The sequence below is a fragment of the Hemitrygon akajei genome, chromosome 9 (assembly GCF_048418815.1).
Source record: "Hemitrygon akajei chromosome 9, sHemAka1.3, whole genome shotgun sequence".
Lineage (NCBI taxonomy): Eukaryota > Metazoa > Chordata > Chondrichthyes > Myliobatiformes > Dasyatidae > Hemitrygon > Hemitrygon akajei.
In genome coordinates, this window is record NC_133132.1 from 62,256,258 (window position 1) to 62,277,534 (window position 21,277).

Below are 21,277 nucleotides of genomic sequence, written 5' to 3' on the forward strand. Positions count from 1 at the left end.
TAAACTCTTAACTAACCATGAAAAGGGAAAGAGTATTCAGGCACTTGGTCTCTTTTCTTACTTTGCCATTGATCATGAATGTGTTCATTATTTGCAGATAATGAAATATACAGTACAGCTGTATATCCAATTCTTAGAACAAATTTTTAAACAGGCATTGCAACAGATCTCATCTGAATATAATCTTTGCCTAAAAATAATTTAGAACAGAAATATCTCAATGACATTATGTACTGATTGATTGATGCAGCAAACAATTGTCAGCATCAGTGATGCTGCTAGATTAATTAAACAGTCAAAATAAAGGCAGACAGATTTCACGTCAAGTTATAGTCACAGAGCAATACAGCATAGATACAGCCCCTTTGGCCCAACCAGTCCATGCTAACCATAATGCCCATCCAGCTGGTCTCAATTTCCTGCGTCAGGCCTATATCCCTCTAGCTGCACACCTCCATATACTTATCCAAGTACTTCTTACACTATACTATTTTAATTGCCTCAACCACTTCCTCTGGCAGCTCATTCTATATATTTACCACCCTCTACCTGGAAAAAAATTGCCCCTCAAGTCCCTTTTAAATCTTTACATCTCACCTTAAACCTACATGCCCTGGTTTTAGACTGCCCTATCTTGTGGAAAAGTCTATTAACATCCACCTTTTAAAATATATATTATTTGTTTTTTTGCATGATTTTTAATCTATTCAGTATACTATACTATAATTGATTTATTATTACTTTTTCTTTCTTCTCCTATATTACGTATTGCATTAAACTGCTGCTGCTAAGTTAACAAATTTCATGACATGTGCTCGTGATAACAAACCTGATTCTGACTCTGGTAGAGGGACATAGGAATACAAGGATATGGTTCCCTGAAACTGGCGTCACAAGGAGATAGGGAGCTAAAGGCTTTTGGCACGCTGGCCTTCATCAGTCAAGATATTGAGTACAGAAGTGGGGATGTTAATGTTGCAGTTCTACATGTCATTGGAGAAGCAAAATTTGGAATACAGTAGATTCTGGATAATTGGAACCAGTAAATTTTGGCCCAATTAAATTGCTGCCCTAATTAGCTGAAAGTTGCAGGGAAGTAGCTAAAAACATTTAAAAACATGCAAACTGAGTAACAAATCACATATTTAAATGAAATACATAACAAATTAAAACATTACCAATACCACTGCAGTACTATAAAACTGAGCATTAGTTCCCAGAACTGTGGATTAATTGAGACATATAGGGACCAGTATATTTTGGCACAATTAAGCGGCTGCTCAAAATTAGCCAAAGTTTCATGAAAATTGTTCAAAAGGTATAAAAGAGAAAACTACTGTTTAACTGAGTAACAGATTATGTACTTATATGAAATACATAACAAATCAGAACACTATCAATATTATAACAGTACTATAAAACTGTGTATTAGTTCCCTATAGTTACCAACAGAGGAATTACCCTGCCATGTTCTTTTGATTGACTGCAATGAACAAAATCAGCACTGATACCTGGTGTAGATAATGGAATGTATTCATACAATTTTTGACAACTGCATCCTCCAAATCTTCATTTTCATTTTAACATTGAAGATGATTGCCGATACCTTCAAATTCTTCGTAGTTCCTAATTTAAAGTAGTGAAATCATTTCATTTTCACTCCCACCAATTTTTGACATCTCCAAGCCTGAATGCTTGAAACTGCAATTCTGAATTGTCTTACTTCTTATTTCTCACCAGCAGTGACAAAAATTATTGCGTTTTTAACATGAGGATGCGTAACTGACTATTTAAAAACTGTTCACGGTGTAGTGTCTAACTGTCATACAAGTGCATGTGATTGATGCTAGTTAGAAACTGTTTGGCAATAGCCTCCTGCCCTAATTAAGTGGCATAGTGTCCCAAATAAACAAAGGGAATTCCGGCTATCTTCTCGATCAAAGTATCAAAGTAAATTTATTATCAAAGTACATATACAGAATGTCACCATTGATTTTTTTTGCTGGCACTCAATAAATCCAATAACCATAACAGAATCAATAAAAGACCACACCAACAGGTGGACAACCAAGTGCAAAAAAAATCAAACTGCAAATACAAAAAGAAAAAATCAGCAATAAATATAGAGAACATGAGATGAGGAGTTCTTGAGATTGATGGAAAAGTGGAAGTGTTTGTTCTTTAAGAGTTGACCCAAATAAGCGGCTGAGGGTACTGTGGATTTACAAGGATGTTGCTGGGACTTGAAGGACTGAGCTATTGAGAAAAGTTGAGCAAGTCAGGACTTTTTCATTGGAGTACAGGAATACTATTACCTCTTATAAAGTGAAATCAAGCAACACAGGTGATAACAGGGCTTCACTTCCAGATGAGCTCAATGCCTTCTATGCTCACTTTGACCCTCAAAACATGGAGGAACCACCACAAACTCACAGCCACTGAAGACCTGTGATTTCAGTCCCTGGGGTCAACCTGAAAGTAGCCTTTGGAAGGCTGAACTCATGAAAAGCGTCCAGCCCAAATGAGGTACGTGGCCAAGTACTAAAGACCTGCACTGATCAACTGGCTGCAGTGTACACTGAGATCATTAACCTCTCGCTTTGGCAGTCTGAGGTACCCACCTGCTTCAAGCAGGCTTCAATTACACCAGTACCCAAGAAGAACTTGGTAATCTGCCTCAATGACAATTGTCCAGTAGCACTTACATCCACAGCAATGAAGTGTTTTGAGAGGTTGGTGATGAAACATATCAACTCTTGCATGAGAAGCAACTTGGATCTACTCCAATTTGCCTACCAGAGCTACAAGTCCTCAGCAAATGCTATCTCATTGGCTTTTCACTCAACCCTGAAACATCAGGACAGCGAAGATGCATATATCAGGATGCTCTTTATTGCACTCAGCCTGGCATTCAATACCATCAACCCCTCAAACCTAATCAATAAGCTCCAAGAGCTTGGCCTCAATACCTCCTTGTGCAATTGGATCATCGATTTCCTCACTTGCAGACCCCAGTCGATTCAGATTAGCAACAGCATCTCCTTCACAGTCTCCATCAGCACAGGCGCACAAGATTGAGTACTTCGTCCGCTGCACTAATCACTTTACACTTGTGACTGTGTGGCTAAGCTCAGCTCCAATGCCACATCCAAGTTTGACCTCAACACCACTGTCATAGGCTGAATCATAGGTGGTGATGACGTATCAGCATAGAGGAGGGAGAATGAAAATTTGACTGAGTGGTGCCATTACAACCACCTCTTACGAAATGTCAGTAAGACAAAGGAGCTGATTATTGACTTAATGAGGACAAAACTAGAGGTCTATGAACCAGTCCTCATTGGACGATTAGAGGTGCAACTTTAAACTCCAGCACATGAGTACAATTACAAAGAAAGCACAGCAGCACCTCTACTTGCTTAGGAGCTTGCAAAGGCTCCCTTTATTCTCACTCTGTCTCCAGCCAGTTAGCAAAACTTCTATCCATGCTAGTATCTTTCTTGTATTACCATTAAGACCATAAGACATAAGAACAGAATTAGGCCATTTTGGCCCATTGAGTCTGCTCCACCATTCAATCATGGCTGATCCTTTTCCCCCTCCTCAACCCCATTCCCTGGCCTTCTCCCCATAACCTTTGATGCCGTGTCCAATCAAGAACCTATCAGTCTCTGTCTTAAATACACCCAACGACCTGGCCTCCACAGCTGCCTATGGTAACAAATTCCACAAATTCACCACCCTCTAACTAAAGAAATTTCTCTGCATCCCTGTTTTAAATATATTTCCCTTTATCCTGAGGCTGTGCCCTCTTGTCCAAGACTCCTCCCCCCCATGGGAAACATCCTTTCCACATCTACTCCATCTAAGCCTTTCTGGGTTTCTAAAGGCTCTTAACTTGTTAAATGGCCTCATGTGCAGCACCTTGTCAAAAGCCTTCTGAAAATCCAAGTAAACAGCATCCGCTGATTCTCCTTTATTTATCCTGCCTGCTTCTCCAAAGAATTTCAACAGGTTTTTCAAGCAAGATTCCCTCTTAAGGAAACCATGCTGACTTTGGTCTATTTTATCAGGTGCCAAGAAGTACCCCAAAATCTCATCCTTAATAATGGACTCCAGTATCTTCCCAACCACTGAAGTCTAGCTAACTGGCCTGTAATCTCCTTTTTGCTGCCTTCCTCCCTTCTTAAAGAGTAGAGCAATATTTCCAATTTTTCAGTCTTATGAACCACTCTAGAATCTCGTGATTCTTGAAAGCTCATTACTAATACTCCACAATCTCTTCAGCTACCTCTTTCAGAACCTTGGGACATAGTTCATCTGGTCCAGGTAACTTACCTACCCTTCTGACCTTTCAGCTTCCCAAGCGCCTTGTTCTTAGTAATAGCAACTACATTCACTTCTGCTCTGACACGTTTGAATTTCTGGCAAACTGCTAGTGCCATCCACATTGACGACTAATATAAAACACTTAATAGGTTCATCTATCATTTCTTCTCCCCCCCCCCCCCCCCCATTACTACCTCTCCAGGTTATTTTCCAGTTGTCTCGTATCTACTCTCTTCTCTGTTTTACTCTTCATACATCAGAAAAAACTTTTGGTATCCTCCTTTAAAATTATTATCTAGCTTACCTTCATATTTTATCTTTTTACTCCTTATGGCTTTCTTAGTTGCCTTTTGTTGGTTTTTAAAAGCTTTACAATACTCTAATTTCCCACTAATATTTGCTACATTATGCACCCTCCGTTTTGCTTTTATGCTGTCTTTGACTTTCCTTGTCAGCCATGGTTGTGTCACCCTCCCTTTAAAATACCTCTTCATCTCTGGCACACATCTATTCTGTGCCTTGCAAATTGCATCCAGAAACTCCAGCCATTGCTGTTCTGCCATCATCCTTTCTAGTGTCCCTTCTAATCAACTTCGGCTAACTCCTCTCTCCTGCCAGTAGACTTCCCTTTACTCCACAGTAATACTGATACATCCAGCTTTAACTTCTCCCTCCGAATTCAATCATATTATGATCACTGGCTCCTAAGGGTTCCTTTACAATTGTTCAGGTTCTTGGTGAGATGACATCTTCAGAATCAAAACCAGATGTATTATCACCCACTTACATGACATGAAATTTGTGATTTTGCAGCAGCAATACAGTACAAATACTAATTACAAAAAAACACAGTTGGCCCTCTTTATCCGTGAATTCCTCATGCGCGAATTCAACCAACCGTGAATCGCGAAAACCCGGAAGTGCTCTTCCAGCACTTATTGTTCTCTTCCAGCACTTACTGTTCGAGCATGTACAGAGTTTTTTTCTTGTCATTATTCCCTAAACAATGCAGTATAACAACTATTTTACATAGCATTTACATTGTATTAGGTATTATAAGTAATGTAGAGATGATTTAAAGTATACGGGAGGATGTGCGTGGGTTATCATGGATCGGGATTGGAAAAAATCCGAAGTTCTCTTACTAAGTAAGTCAGAACAGGTACACTTGGTATTATTTAGCGTCAGTTAGTCAAATGTTTGCATTCGTACATAGTATATATCTTACCTTTCTGTGCATATAAAACACTTAAGAATGTATGTTTCAGCGCCGGGCTTGGGAACTTCTTCCCAAGTTCGATCTAGTGACAGATCACTATCGAGTGCGCTCTCCACCATGCTGGGTTGATGTGGAGGAACAAAAACTCAAAACCCCAAAACCCAATAATTAAACCACTGCATTGCTTAGTAATAATTGTAGCTTTCATAGGGGCTGAGCCTTCCTCACTTTATTCTTTAAAATTGTTCCGATCGTTGACCGATGTAGCCTAATGCTTTTCCAATGACCAATGGCGTTTCACCTCTTTCCGATCACTTTATTATTTCCACTTTATTTTCAATCGTTATCGTGATTATTTTCATGAACAGAAACACTGCAGATTCAGAGCGCCGACGCTGGGTCCTAATGTCCACCGCACTGAGACTGGTTAAATAAGGTCTAGGGTTCCACTGGGTCCTAAAATCCACCGCATTGAGACAGGTTGAATAAGGGACTTGAGTATTCGCAAATTTTGGTATCCACAAGGGGTCCCGGAACCAATCCCTCACGGATAAGGAGGGCCAACTGTAATGCCAAAAAAAAATAACCAGGTCATGTACATGGGTTCATGGACCATTAGAAATCTGAAGATGGTGGTGGGGGGGGGGGGGGGGGGGCAAGAGGGATTGTGGGGGAAGAAGCTGTTTCTGAATTGTTGAGTAAGTCTTCAGGCTCCTGTACTTCTCCCCTGATAGATTAAGTATTGTTTTTAGTTTTGATCTCCTTACCCAAGGATATACTTGCCATAGTGGAAAATGCAGCTAAGATTCAATAGACTGACTCTTGAGATGATATAACTGTTGTCAGAGGAGAGAATGGGTTTATTAGTTTTGTTTATATTTTAAAAATAATAATAGAATGAGGGAGGATCTCATACAAAAATGCAAAATTCTAATGACTCAACAAGCTGAATGCAGGCAGGATGTTTTCCCCAGCTGGGGAGTCCAGAACAAAGGGAACAATCTCAGGAAAGACATTTCGGATTGAGACAACATATACTTCCATTCAGAGTGATGAAATGTGGAATTCTTTAATCACAGAAAATTGTAGAGATCAAGTTGCTGGAGTATGTTTACAAGGAGATGGATTGATGTTGAAACACAAAAAGAATAAAAGGGTATTAGAATGTGGTACTGAGAGCGAGGGCCAGTCAGAATTGTACTGAATGGCAGAGCAGGCTCAAAGGGCTGAATAGCTCATTGCTGTTCCTTCTCCTACTCTCAGTTTTCAATGTCTATGCTTTTGTTTCTTAACAGATTCTTCTTGAAAAAAAAAATTCAAATACTTCTGGAAAAATTGCAAACACCCTTGACAACCCCTGGAAATCCTAGTCGGTGACTGCGTCAAAATTCAAAGTAACTTTACTATCAAACTCTGCATATGTCACCATATACAACTATGAGATTCACTTTCTTGCAGACATTCACAGTAAATGCAAGAAACACAATACAATTAATGAAAGACCACTCCCAACAGGACAAACAATCAATGTGCAAAAGACAACAAATTGTGCAAATACAAAAATATAATAACAATGAAATTAAAAAATAATAGAAAGGAAGAATCCAGCACATTACAGGATCCTGTAGCAGTTTAACTCAATCTAATTACTTACACAGGCAAACATCATTTACCAAAATCTTGCTTTAAAATACAAACTCACAGAAGACACTATACATCAGAATCAGATTTATCATCACTGGCATGTGACATGAAATTTGGTAACTTAGCAGTAGCAGTTCAATGCAATACATAATGTAGCAGAGAGAAAAAATAAACTAAATAAAACATAATAAACAAGTAAATTAATTAGATATATTGCATTTTTTTAAATATGCAAAAACAGAAATACTGTACATTAAAAAAGTAAGGTAGTGTCCAAAGCTTCAATGTCCATTTAAGAATCGGACAGCAGAGGGGAAGAAGCTGTTCCTGAATCGCTAAGTTTGTGTGCCTTCAGGCTTCTGTATTTCCTACCTGATGTTAACAGTGAGAAAAGGGCATGCCCTGTCTGATCACATTTTTAGAGTCAAGAGTTCTACCAATCATGTGCAACTGATTAATTATTACAGATAGGACAATCCCTAATAACTGTCTGGATATAATAGTACAGGATAAACAAGCAGGAACAATTTACTTTACAGATATAGCCATTCCAAACACACACAACTCACAGAAATCAATAAGTGAAAAACACCAGAAATATGCTGAATTAAATTTAATAGGAAATGCAAAGACGATGGAACATGAACAAGGTATACACTGTCCCTATAGTACTATCTACAACTGCATCATCCCAAAGTCACTACGATAGTATTAAACAATTAGCCCTACACAGCAATATTTATGTAAATCTCCAGAAAGCCACAACATTAAACAGCAGTAGAATAGTCCAAAAGTTCCTAGCAATTGAGAAATGAGTGTGCTTGTCTATGTTGGCACCTCTGGTTTAACCAGCTTGAGCTGAGAAAAAGTGAAAATATGACAGTAATAAATAAATAATAAATATCAAGAGCATGAGATGAAGTGTCCTGGAAAGTCAGTCCATAGGTTAGCAGAGAAGCTGTATTTAGGATTGCACTAAAAACCTCAGCCAAGCAAAGCAGAACAACATAAAAGATGGAAGGACACATCAATTCTTAAACTTCCCACCTGCCTCACCAACCACCCCTTGCTCCAACTGTGGGTGAAAAATATCATTGAGACCTCACATTGGTCACCTCAGAACTGCAGCAAAAACACATTCTCAACCCCACGAGGGTGCATAAGACAACAATACTGCAAACCCAAGGCTGGAGATGACAGATAATGAAAACCTAGTCAAAGAAATTCTGAGTTCTGAATGCTGGAAATCTAAAATAAAACATAGAAAGAACTAGAAATTCTCAGCAGGCCATATCTGTGGGAGGACTCACTTTTCAATCATTGAGTAGGTAAACTTTTTTAAAAAAAGTTGATCCCCATGGTAACCAGTTTTACCCCATTAAACCCTCTTCTTCCTTCACCACCCTTGCAGATCAAAAAAAAACTTTTGTCTCCTTCCCATTTCTGACGAAGGGTTTTCAATGCAAACCATTAACTCTGTTTCTCTTACCAAAGGTGCTATTTGACCTGCTGGGTATTTCCAACATTTTCTTCTTAGAAAGAAAACTAAGCTCCTGGAATCAGGATTCAGAATACTGCTGCTAATACTGAAGTGAGAGTCTTCAAACTTAGAACTATATTGTTCCTGTTCTGTGTTCCATCGAGGGGTACAGATTATGTGCAACCAAATGGGATTAGTTAGGTTGGCATCACAGCTGGCATAGACATTGTGTGCTGAAGGGCTTACTCCCAATGTTGTACTGCTCTATGTCCAGTCATCAATGAATTGGACCAAGCACTGACCACTTAATTGACAAGAAAGTGATTCCAGTCAAGAGGCTAGCAGCAAAAATAACTGAGTGAATCAGATCAGGATTCTGATAATGGTGGTTAGGAAATACAGGCTTACCCAAACCACCACCACATCAGCCATGTGCAATAAGCAGCACCATTTTCACAGTAAGTTTAGAAGAAATCAAAGAAATCAAGTGGCCTTTCAGCTTGGAAACCATGGCTCAAATCCTATTCAAAGCCACGATGCGTCACATCTATTGTGGCTGGAAGAGTCTAATGCAAAACAGATTTTACATACCCTGGTCCCTAATCCAGAAGCCTGTGCATTCAGCACCGCACTAGTGTGGCCCAGTGCTGAGGGGATATACTGGCTCACTGTTTAGGCAGAGCAAAGGAAGCTTTACTCCACACATACTTGCACAACACTTGGCCTTAAGTTTGTTTGATGCCTTAAATAGGAGGTGTCAGGGAGGCCAAGCATATTTAATATTAGAAGACGAATGCCTTACCTTTCAAACTCACAAGAGCCTTTGCTGATGAGCCTGCAAGTGAAAAACAATGGCGATTAGTTTACCAAGTATGACTGAAGCTTAAAACCATAATGAAAATTTATTTTATCGACACAAAGAATTCACTTTCCATTTCATTGATAAGAACTTCTCAATACTGCCAGAAAATCCCAGCAACAGCTAATTATGTCACTATCATGTGACATACCATTACATGTCACTAATGTCTCATCAGCTCACCTGGTTAAAGAAAACAGCTGAGGAGTATTTGCTTAGTGACTGGAAATTCAAAGGGTTGAAACTGTTAATTTCATTCTCCAGCTATAAGGAAACTTACTTCTGATTTTGAATTATAGGATTTTGTCTTTAATCCTTAAAGAATATGCATAGTTTCTTCACAAACCCAGCCCATTCTATTATCCCTCTCTCAGCATTCCTTCGTCTTTGGGACCACCCAAAAGTCCAGGATGACCCTTCCACACTTTTGCTCCACTGCTAAAAGTGCTGTCCTTCAGATGGTAATTGCTTTGTTATTGTCACAAGTACTGAGATACAGTAAAAAGCATTGTTTGCATGTCACCCGTACAGATAACGCTATGCACAAATACATCAACGTAGTTTAAAAAGGAAAACAATAAGAGAAGACGAATATAGTTTACAGAGAAAGTGCTGTGCAGGTAGACAAAGCACGAGGCCATGAAGAGGTAGACTGAGAGATTAAGAGTTCATCTTTATCATACAAGAGGTACTTTTAAGAACTTGACAACATTATGATAGAAGTGGACCTTGAACTTAGTGGTATGTGTTCTCAAGATTTTGTACCTCCCCACACCTCCATCCCACTATTGGGCAGAAGAAGATGGAATAACCGGGGCAGAAGAGGACTTTGATGATCATGTTGGCTGCTTTCCAGAGGCAGCAACAAGTATAGGCTAAGCCATGAGAAAGGAAGCTGAATTTTGTGATAAACAGGACTGTGCACACAATTTTGCAATTTCCTGAAGTCTTGGGCAGAGCAGTTGCCATACCAAGCTATGATGCATTGAGTTACAATGCTTTCTGTTACATGTTTATAAAGATAGGTAAAAGTTATTGTGGAAGTTAAACTGAGGCCTCCTTCTGTCCTTTCAAATTAATGTGAAAGGTCCCACTCCACCATTCTGAATAGCAACAGGGGAATTATTCCTTGTTCCCAGCCACTGTCTCTCCATCAACTAACATTACTAAAACATTAATATTAAAATCAGAACATGCTCTCAGCAGGTCAGGAAGCAAAGTGGAAAGAGAAACAGAATTAAAGCTTCAAGTCTCGTCTTCATGAGATCTGAATGATAACTCCAAAAGTTTTACTTTCCAAAGATGCTGCCTGACCTGCTAAGTGTTTCCAGCAATAATTGTTATGACTCAATTAACATTTCAGTACACAGACCCTTTATCAGATAAAACATTAACCTTAGTTCTATTGCCATAAACACCTGATGTTTTAACAGTTGCAGTTTTTTTTAAATCTGCAGATTAATAGTTTTTCTTTTCAGAAAACAGGCCCTTCATTCAATATCCTGTTGTAACCAAAGACAACATTCCCCACTGCCAACCACACCACACCATCAATTTTGTTGTCATCTGCAAAATTACAAATCACGCCACCCACATTCTCATCCAAATCATTAACAACCAACCAGACCCAGCACCAATCCCTGCAGCATACCACTGATCACAGGTCTCCAAACAACCAGCCACTACTACCCACTGTTTACTACTATCATTAATTTTGTATCTAGTTGGCTAACTCACCCGTTCGAACATTCCAGATCAGCCTACCGTATAGGGCAGTGTCAATAACTTTACTAAGGCCTACCCTGCCCTTATCAATCCTCTCAATCACTCCTTCATAAACCTCAATTAAATTCATTAGATAGCTTGTAAATTTTTCTTCAAGAAGCATCAGGGTTCAGGATACTAATGAGGCCCAAGTACTCCATGGACATGGGAGTACCAGAAGGCTGCTGGATCCAGAGATACTACAGACACAATTTCAGCCTGCATATTGCACCAAAGTCAGCTTTACACACTCCTGATGGGCACAGATGGAAATTTGTTTTTTTTCTCCATCTCTCTGGCATGTTTCACTGAACCTGAGCTTATCCTCAAAGAGATTAAAACAAATTTAATTAAAATGGAGACACAAGAGAATGCAGGGAGACAGCAGGAATAAATGGGGGGGGGGGCAATCCAGGTGAGGAAGGATATCTGCTCGATGGAGTCGGGAGGTGATAGAACCTGATATGGCCATAAAGACAAAGGAGCCGAAATTAGGCCACTCAGCCCATTGAGTCTGCTCTGCCATTCCATCGTGGCTGATTTACTATCCCTCTCAACCATATCCTCTTGTTTTCTCCTTATAACCTTAGATGTTCTGACTAATCAAGAAAATATCAACCTGCTTTAAATATACTCAGTGACTTGGCCTTCACTGCTGCTGTCCGTGGCAATGAATTCCACAGATTTACCACTCTGGCTGAAGAAATTCTTTCTCATGTCTATTGTAAATGGACGCTCCTCTATTCTGAGGCTGTGCCCTCTAGTCACAGTCACACCCACAATAAGAAACATTCTCTCCACATCCACTCTATCTCGGTCTTCCAATATTCAGTTTTCTAAACTCCAGTGAGTACAGGCCTGAAACGCTCCTCATACATTAACCTTTATATTCCCAGAATCATTCTTGTGAACCTCTTCTGGACCCTCTCCAATGCCAGCACATCTTTTCTTCAGTAAGGGGCCCAACATTGTTTGCAGTACTCAAAGTGTGGTCTAACCAGTGTCTTATAAAGCCTCAGCATCACATCCTTGCTCTTATATTCTAGTCCTCTTGAAACGAATGCTAGCATTGTATTTGCCTTCCTTACCACAGACTCATCTGGTAAGTTAGCGGGACTCCTAAGTCCCTTTGTACTTCTGATTCTTGAATTTTCTCCCCTTTTAGAAAATAGTCTACACTTTTATTCTTCGACCAAAATGCATAAGCATACACTATATTACCCCTGACAGTTCTGCGCCCATTCTCCCAATTTGTTCAAGTCCTTTTGCCCAGGGGTCACCAACCCTTTTTGCACTGCGGACCAGTTTAGTATTGGCAATATTCTTGCGGACTGGCCGACCCGGGGGAGGGAGTACAGGGGGTGTTAATCACGACCAGAATATAGGTGACAAGTCAACTAAGTCACTTATAAGTGGCTAATACATTCAATTTTGTTTCTAAAAGGGATTATTTAATGAATTTAATATTAAATACACAGTGCATATTTTCCTCGCACAAATATAGTGAAAAGTCAATTATAAGTGAATAGCATCATAACATTTTAAGTAATGTTTGGATATTAAACACACAGCTCAAATTTTCCTTGTATGAACATATAAAATCATTGCAACACACCAATATCGCTGAATCAGTGGGAGCCCTGGCCTTGTTTCCCTGCAACAAGACGGTCCTATCGAGGGGTGATGGGAGACAGCGATACTTGAAGGGGGTTCCTTATATTCAGTCTATTCCGCAATTTAGTTTTTGTTGCATTCATTGCAGAAAACCCCGCTTCACAGAGATATGATGTTGGAAATGGAAGCAATGTTTTCAGTGCTTTCGTGGCTATCTCAGGATACTCAGCCTCAACTTTCATCCAGAATGCCGGCAGAGATGTTATGTCAAATATACTTTTCAGCCCACCGTCATTTGCAAGCTCGAGGAGTTGATCTTCTTCCTGTGCTGACATGGATGATTTACCGGGGACATTCACAAATGGGTCATGGACCCATTCCTTTGCACGTCTTGGGTCATTTGCGATTGGGAAGTAATGCTCGAACTCTGTTGACAGCGAAGATAGGTGATGTCTCTCCCAAAATCCCAGCTAATGTTGGGAACATGTCAAATATGCCCCTGTCCACTCGCCGTCCCCACAGTTCCAGTTTGGCTTTGAAAGCAGACACTTTATCTGACAACATGAAGATGTGCTTCGATGTCCTCCACTATGTCATCGATTCTCCTTGAAAATGTTGTAGCTGAAAGAGAAACCTGTGCCATCTTGCTAAATGCAGCTTCTCCCAACAGTTCATGGCACATGTCCTTGGCAGCAGGCAGAATCAACTCTTCATCAACAGTGAAAGACTTCTTAGCCTTAGCAATACGGCTAGTCACCAAGTACAATGCTCTCAGAGCAGCAGCGTTTGTGGAGGTGGTGGCTCTCAGCACTTGCTTCTGTCCCGCTTGCTCACGTTTTTTCTGCTCAGAAAACTCAACGGGTTTGTCTTTAAGAGCAGGGTGCTTGGACTCAAGGTGCCGAAGCAGTTTTGAGAGCTTCATTGCCTCATTAGACAGCTTGTCTCCACATATCACACACAGGGGCTTGGACTGTGCGAGTTACAAGTCGCATTAAAGCCATATTTTATGTACAACTCGTATTTTCTGTTGAAGGAAGCTTTCTTTTTTTGCAGTCTTGGCCTCAGCTGTCTCTGCGTTATCATCATTGTTAGGCCTTTTATGCCCCCTCTTCCAAAGAAACTCTCAAGCGACATTTGTTTTTTACTCATTGAGTATTTGTAGGTTAATGACCGACTGATGACCTCGTGTGTGTTCAAGTTCAATAGTGGGTGTGACAGTGAATGAGGAAAGATGCAACTGACTCATATCGTTTCCTCGTGGCCTGGTAGCACATGCTTTGCGGCCCGACCAGTCTGCAACCCAGTGGTTGGGTACCACTGCTTTTGCCGACTCCCTGATTCCTCAACACTATCTGCCCTTCCACCTATCTTTGTACCATCTGCAAACATGGCCCCAAAGCTATCAATTCAGTCATTCAAATCATTAACATATAATGTGAAAAGAAGCGGTTCCAGTACCAACCCCTGCAGAACATCACCAGTGTCTGGCAGCCAACCAGAATAGCCCTTTTTATTATTATTCTTTGCCTTCTGCCAGCCAGCCAATCTTCTATCCATGATCCTATCTTTCCTGTAATATGCTTATCTTGATGTGCAGCACCTTGCCATAGACCTTCTGAAAATCCACATAAACAACATCCACCGACTCTTCTTTATCTGTCCTGCTTGTTATTTCCTCAAAGATTTGCAGACATTTCCCCTTAAGGAAATCATGCTGACTTTGGCCTACTTTATCATGTACCTCCAAAGTACCATGAAGCTTTATCCTTAATAATGGACTCCGACACCTTCCCAATCACTGAAGTCAGGCTAACTGGCCTACAGTATAATTTCCTTTTTTCTCCCTCCCTCCCTTCTTAAAGAATGCATTTGCAATTTCCCAGTCCTATGAACCACTCTAGAATCCAGTGATTCTTGAAAGATCATTACTGATACCTCTACAATCTCTTCAGCTACCTCTTTCAGAATCCTGGGATGCAGTCGATCTGGTCCAGGTGACTTATCTACCTTCAGAACTTTCAAACTTCCTAAGCACCTTCTCTATCCAATCTTACTTCTACCCCCTGACACTCTCGAATTTCTGGCATACTGTTAGTGTCTTCCACATTCAAGACTGATGCAAACTACTTAAATTCATTCACCATTTTTTTGTCCCCCCTCCTTACTACCTCTCCAGCATCATTTTCCAGAGGTTCAATATCCAAAATCGCAACTACTAATGTTGGCAGAATTTTAGACAATGGTAAGGTGGTGTATAGGAGTGAGATAGATCAAATGGTTGAGTGGGGTTGGGAGAAATAAGCTGAAACTCAACATTAGTAAGACCAAGGAATTGATTGTGGACTTTCAAGAAGGCCAAGTCGAGGGAACACGCACCAGTCCTCGAAGAATCATGAGTGGAGAGGGTGAGCAATTTCAAGTTCCTGGTTGTTAACATCTCTGAGGAGTTATCCTGAGCCCAAAATATTGATGCAATTACAGAGGCACAACAGAGGCCATACTTCATTAGGAGTTTGAGGAGAACTGGTATCTTACCAAAGACACTCACAAATTTCTACAGATGTACTGTGGAGAGCATTCTAACTGGTTGTATCACCATCTGTTATGGAGCAGCCACTGCACAGGATTGTCACAGGAAGCCACCTGAAGTTGTAAACTTAGCCAGCTCCATTATGGGCACCAGTCTCTCCAGCATCCAGGGCACCTTCAAAAGGCAATGCCTCAAAAATCAGCCTCTTTTCCCTGGAGCGACCGAGGATGAGAAGTGACCTGACAGAGGTGTATAAGATAACGAGAGGCATTGATCATGTGGATAGTCAGAGGCTTTTTCCCAGGGCTGAATTGGCTAACACAAGAGGGCACAGTTTTAAGGTGCTTGGACGTAGATACAGAGGAGATGTCAGGGGCAAGTTTTCTTTATGCAGAGAGTGGTGAGTGTGTGGAATGGGCTGCTGGCAACGGTGGTGGAGGCTGATACGATAGGGCATATATGTCAAATCCGGCCCACGGTGGAATTATCTTTGACCCACGAGATAATATCTAATTACTATTAAAGCTGGCCCCAGTAATCAAAGCGCCTATGGCGTATGATATGGCTAATGCTGAGTTTATTCAGGTACCAGGTTTTCAGGGTTTTTAGTGTTTATTCGGCAGTCTTCTTCATAAGAAACGGAATTTGTAAAGTGAAACACTTCGTAGTTATAGCAGAGACTGAGACACATGAGAGCAGGCTGAAAAAACGGAGGCAACGAAAGCTGCGTTCACACGCGTCCGACTATCCGGCCCGCATGAAGCTGCATTTTGCTCAATCCGGCCCGTGACCTAAAATGAGTTTGACACCCCTGCGATAGGGTCTCTTAAGAGACTCCTGAACAGGTACATGGAGCTCAGAAAAATAGAGTGCTATGGGTAACCCTAAGTAATTTCTAAGGTAAGGACATGTTCGGCACAGCTCTATGGGCCGAAGGGCCTGTATTGTGTTGTAGGTTTTCTATGTTTCAAAAAGGTGGCATCCACCATTAAGGACATGCCTTCTTCTCATTGCTACCATTAAAGAGATACACTCAACATTTCAGGAACAGCTTCTTCCCCTCTGTCATATTTCTGAATGGACAATGAACCCACAAACAATACCTCAATATTTTCCTTTTCTTCTTGCATTACTTATTATTTAATTATTTTTGTATGCACTTATCATAATTCATAATTTTTATTATGTATTGCAGTGTATTGCTGCCACAAAACAACAGACATCATGATATATTCTAGAGATTAAATGTAATTCTGATTCTTTTACTCTTTATATATTTGAGATCTCTTTTGTTATCCTCTTTGATATTACTGACTAACTTACCTTCACAATTTATCTTTTCTCTCATTTTTTTAATGCGTTCTATTGGTTTTTAAAAAGTTTTCCAATCCTCCAATTTCTCACTAATTTTTGCTATATTATACATCCTTTCTTTTATTTTTATACTGTTCTTGACATCCCTCGTCAGCCATGGTTGCTTCATCTTCCCTTTAGAATACTTCTTTATCTTTGGGATGTATCTATCCTGGGCCTTCCGAATTACAGTCTGCCCTCCTTATCCGCGGGTTCCCCATGCGCGAATTCAACCAACCGCGGATCGGGAAAACCCAGAAGTTCTCTCTCCAGCACTCGTTGTTTGAGTATGTACAGACTTTTTTTGTAATTACTCCCTAAACAATACAGTATACCAACTACTTACATAGCATTTACATTGTATTAGGTATTGTAATTAATCTAGAGATGATTTAAAAGTACAGACAGACCCTGGGTTATGAAGGAGTTCCGTTCCTAAGTCCGTTTTTAAAACGGATTTGAAGTCGGAACAGGTACATCCGGTATTATTCAGTGTAAGTTAGTCAAATGTTTGTCTTAGTACGTAGTATATATTTTACCTTTCTATGCATATAAAACACTGAAGAAACATATGTATTTCAATAATCAAAACACTGTGTTGCTTCGTAATAATTGTAGCTTTCATCAGGGCAGGGCCTTTCACACACTCCATTAAAATTGTTCCGATTGTTGTCCAACTGTAGCCTTACTCTTTTCCAATGCCCGATGGCGTTTCACCTCTTTCCGATCACTTTATTACTTCTACTTTATTTTCAATCATGATCGTGATTATTTTCGTGAACAGAAACACTGCGGATTCAGAGCTGCGCCGGGTCCTAAAGACCACCGCACTGAGACAGGTTAAATAATGTCTGGGGTTCCACTGGGTCCTAAGGTCCACCTCATTGGGACAGGTTAAATAAGGGACTTGAGCATCACGTCTTTTGGTATCCGTGGGGGGTCCTGGAACCAATCCCCTGCGGATAAGTACTCCCAGAAACTGAAGCCATTGCTGCTCTGCCATCATCCCTGCCAGCATTCCCTTTCAATCAATTTTGGCCAGCTCCACTCTCATGCCTCTGGAATTCCTTTTACTTCACTGTAATACTGATACATCTGAATTTAGATTCTCCCTCTCAAAATGCAGGGTGAATTCATTCATATTATGTTCACTGCCCCACAAGGATTCTTTACCTTAAGCTCCATAATCAAATCTGTTACATTACATAACACTTAATCCAAAATAGCCTTTCTGCTAGTAGGCTCAACCACAAACTGTTCTAAAAAGCATCTTGTAAGCTTTCTACAAATTCTCTCTCTTGGGATCCAGCACCTATCTAATTTTCCCAATCTACCTGCATCTTGAAATCCCCATGACTAACATAAAATTGCATGCCTTTTCTATTTCCCATTGAAATTTATACCCTACATCTTTGCTACTGTTTGGGGGCCTGTATACAACTCCCATCAGGATCAGACCTTGTCGTTTCTTAACTCTACTTACAATGGTTCTACATCTTCTGATCCTATTTGTTTAGTTAAAGCCTTTTTAATGAAGGAAAGCATCACAAGAGCCTTCTTAGAAATGATTTACCATTAAGTGAAACAAAATTATGAATAGAGGTGATAAAAGCTTGTTCAGATGTAGCTTAAGGTGCTTGGAAACGCTTTGCAATAACAGAACTTAGGCCACAGACAGCTATTAAACGTGGAATAATTAAAATCAGAAACTGGAGCAGCATATGGTTAACACGAGAGGGCACAGTTTTAAGGTGCTTGGAAGAAGGTACAGAGGAGATGTCAGGGATTTTTTTTATGCAGAGAGTGGTGAGTGCGTGAAATGGGTTGCTGGCAATGGTGAAGAAGGCGAATACAATAGGGTCTCTTAAGAGACTCTTGAATTGGCACATGGAGCTTAGAAAAATAGATGGCTATGGGTAACCCTAGGTAATTTCTAATGTACGTGTTTGGCATAGCATTGTGGGCCGAAGGGCCTATATTGTGCTGTAGGTTTTCTAGGTTTCTATCCTGGAAGATTTAAAAGTGGAGGCTGTCACTGAATAGGAAGGAGTTTTAAAGCGCATAAATTTAAAGGATTATACCAACATTGGATTAGCTCATGTGTCAATGACAATGGATTAAATCAGAAACGAGCAGCTCAAGGACTAGAGGCTTTAAGCTTAGCCATCTCATTGTTTGGCAATACTACTTACTGACTTACACCTTCCAGAGAACCATCATTCTCAGCAGCAGATGATTTCCACTCTTCAATCTACCAGAGTCCTCACAGGCTATTTCAAATTCCCTCTGAGACACAGAAGAATTTCATGAATGTCTGAACTCAGATCTGCTCCTCTATCCCTCCAGAAATTCCAGTGCTAAACAAAACCACTGCTTCACAGCTACATGGCTGCCAACAAACCAGAGACCCAAATAATTCAAAGGAAACCTACACTGAAATTGAATTGTAACCTCTTGAAGTTAAATTTATGCACATACACGCAAATATCAAAAAGCCCTGTCTCCATGAAAAGTTTGTGGTTTGCTCTTAAAGATTACTCAATAAGAATGTCACAGTTGCACTGAACGAGGCATATTGGAAGGCTAAAGCAGCAAGGTCACGTGAGGAGAACTCTGGATTAAGATACGTAGTTAAAGTGAAAGCTAAGTCATATACACAAGTACAGGTGCAATGAAAAGCTTGCTTGCAGTAACAAGAAAAATACATAAATTAAATAAAGTTACCTACAATTATGTTACAAAAACATAGTCAGAACCAAACATGTCCATTTTAGTGCAGTGACCAAAGAGGTAATAATGTTACTAAACAGTACTGATCAGGGTTTTGCTCGTTGGTTCAAGAACAGAATGGTTAAAGGCAAGTAGTTGTTCTTGCATCTAGTGGTATGGGACTTCAGAATCAGATTTAATATCACTGGCATATGTTCTGAACTATGTTATTTTGTGGCACCAATACACAATTTTAAAAAAACTATACATTACAATAATATACATACAGTGGATTCCAGGTAATTGGGACACACCAGAACCAGTACATTTTGCCCAATTAAGCAGCTGCCCCATTCCAGTAAGCACTTCTCCACCTCCCTTAACCATACCATCTTGGTCCTCACCACTGGTGCTGTGGTATTTAGTCTCTGCCTATACACTGTACAGTCAGATGATACCTCCTGCTCAAAGGCAGCTGCAAGAAGACGCTCAGTGTTACATCTCGGTGGAATGAGTCTCTGGCTGAATGTACTCCTGTGCCTAACCAGTACATTATGGAGTGGATGGGAGTCATTGTCCAAGATGGCATACAAGATGTACAGAGTGCTCTTTTAGCACCCTGAAAGCAGTAACACAAATAAACAAGGTGACAAAGGAGGTATATGGCATGCTTGTCTTCATCAGTCAGGGCAGTGAGTACAAAACCTGGTAGGTCAGACATATTAAACAGGCTGTGGAAGAGGATCACCGGGCTTTTGCCTGCATTTAATCTTATAAAGAGAATTGGGTAAACTTGTATTGTTTTCTCTGGAATGTCAGTGGTCGAATGACAACATAATTGAAATATATACATTTATGAGAGGTATAGACAGGGTAGCGAGAATATTTTACCCTAGCAATGGAAATGTCTAATACTAGAAAGCACAAGCCTAACACAAGAGGAGGAAAGTTTATTGAAGATTTGCTGAATATTTTTTAAAAGGAGTGGTTGGTGACAGGAATGCACTGGCAAGGGAGGCGATAGAGGTGTTCAGAAAGCATTGTGAAGAGCAGGAAATAAAGGGACACAGACCACATGCAGACAGATGGGACTAATTTCGATTAGTATCATGGTTGGCACAGACTGTTGGGCCTTCCTGAGCTTCACGTTTATATTCTAAATGTGTTGAGCTGTGTTTTGCAACAAAAGAAGCAGATTTGACAATGCAAAGTGCTGGAGGAACTCAGCAGGGCAAGCAGCATCTATGGAAAAGAGCAAAGAGTCAATGTTTTGGGCCGAGAGCCTTTATCAGTACATTGCTGGAAGGCCTTTCCATATAGATGTTTTCGGAAAGAGTGCATACCAACTCTAGGAATCAGAAAATTCCATGTGAGCTGGCCACCTTCCAGCACCTTGTCCACAGTCAGGTAGGAAGGGGAAGGCAAGCCCTGATCGTATCCAAATAAACAATGACATGCTAATAAGTAGACAATGAATGAAAGCAGGAATTAAGTGAAGAGAGTTTGCTCGAGGAATGTTGATCTCAACATTTTTTAAAATTTCTAAATTTGAGATCTGGGCATCGATTGACAAGACACTTATTGCCCTTCACCAAAAGCCCTCAAAAAGATGGTGGTGAGCAACATTTTCAAACAGCTGCAACCATACTAATGGAATTGTTCACACAATACTGATGGGGAGTTTTCCAAAACTTAAATCCAGCAAAAATAAAGGAATGATGAAAATAATGACAAGGCAGGATGTTGGGAGACTTGGAAAGGGGATCTGGAGGTAAT

The 21,277-nt window shown here is 40.3% G+C and overlaps 1 protein-coding gene across 2 annotated transcripts in view; it reads right to left on the reverse strand.

Moving 5' to 3' along the window:
* lin9 (lin-9 DREAM MuvB core complex component) overlaps nt 1–21,277 on the reverse strand; it is a 156,545-nt gene that overhangs the window by 75,559 nt on the left and 59,709 nt on the right. For both annotated transcript variants that reach the window (XM_073056107.1, XM_073056108.1), the window contains exon 2: nt 9,475–9,507. In XM_073056107.1, coding sequence (XP_072912208.1) covers nt 9,475–9,507 — 33 coding nt within the window. The remainder of the gene's footprint in view (nt 1–9,474; nt 9,508–21,277) is intronic.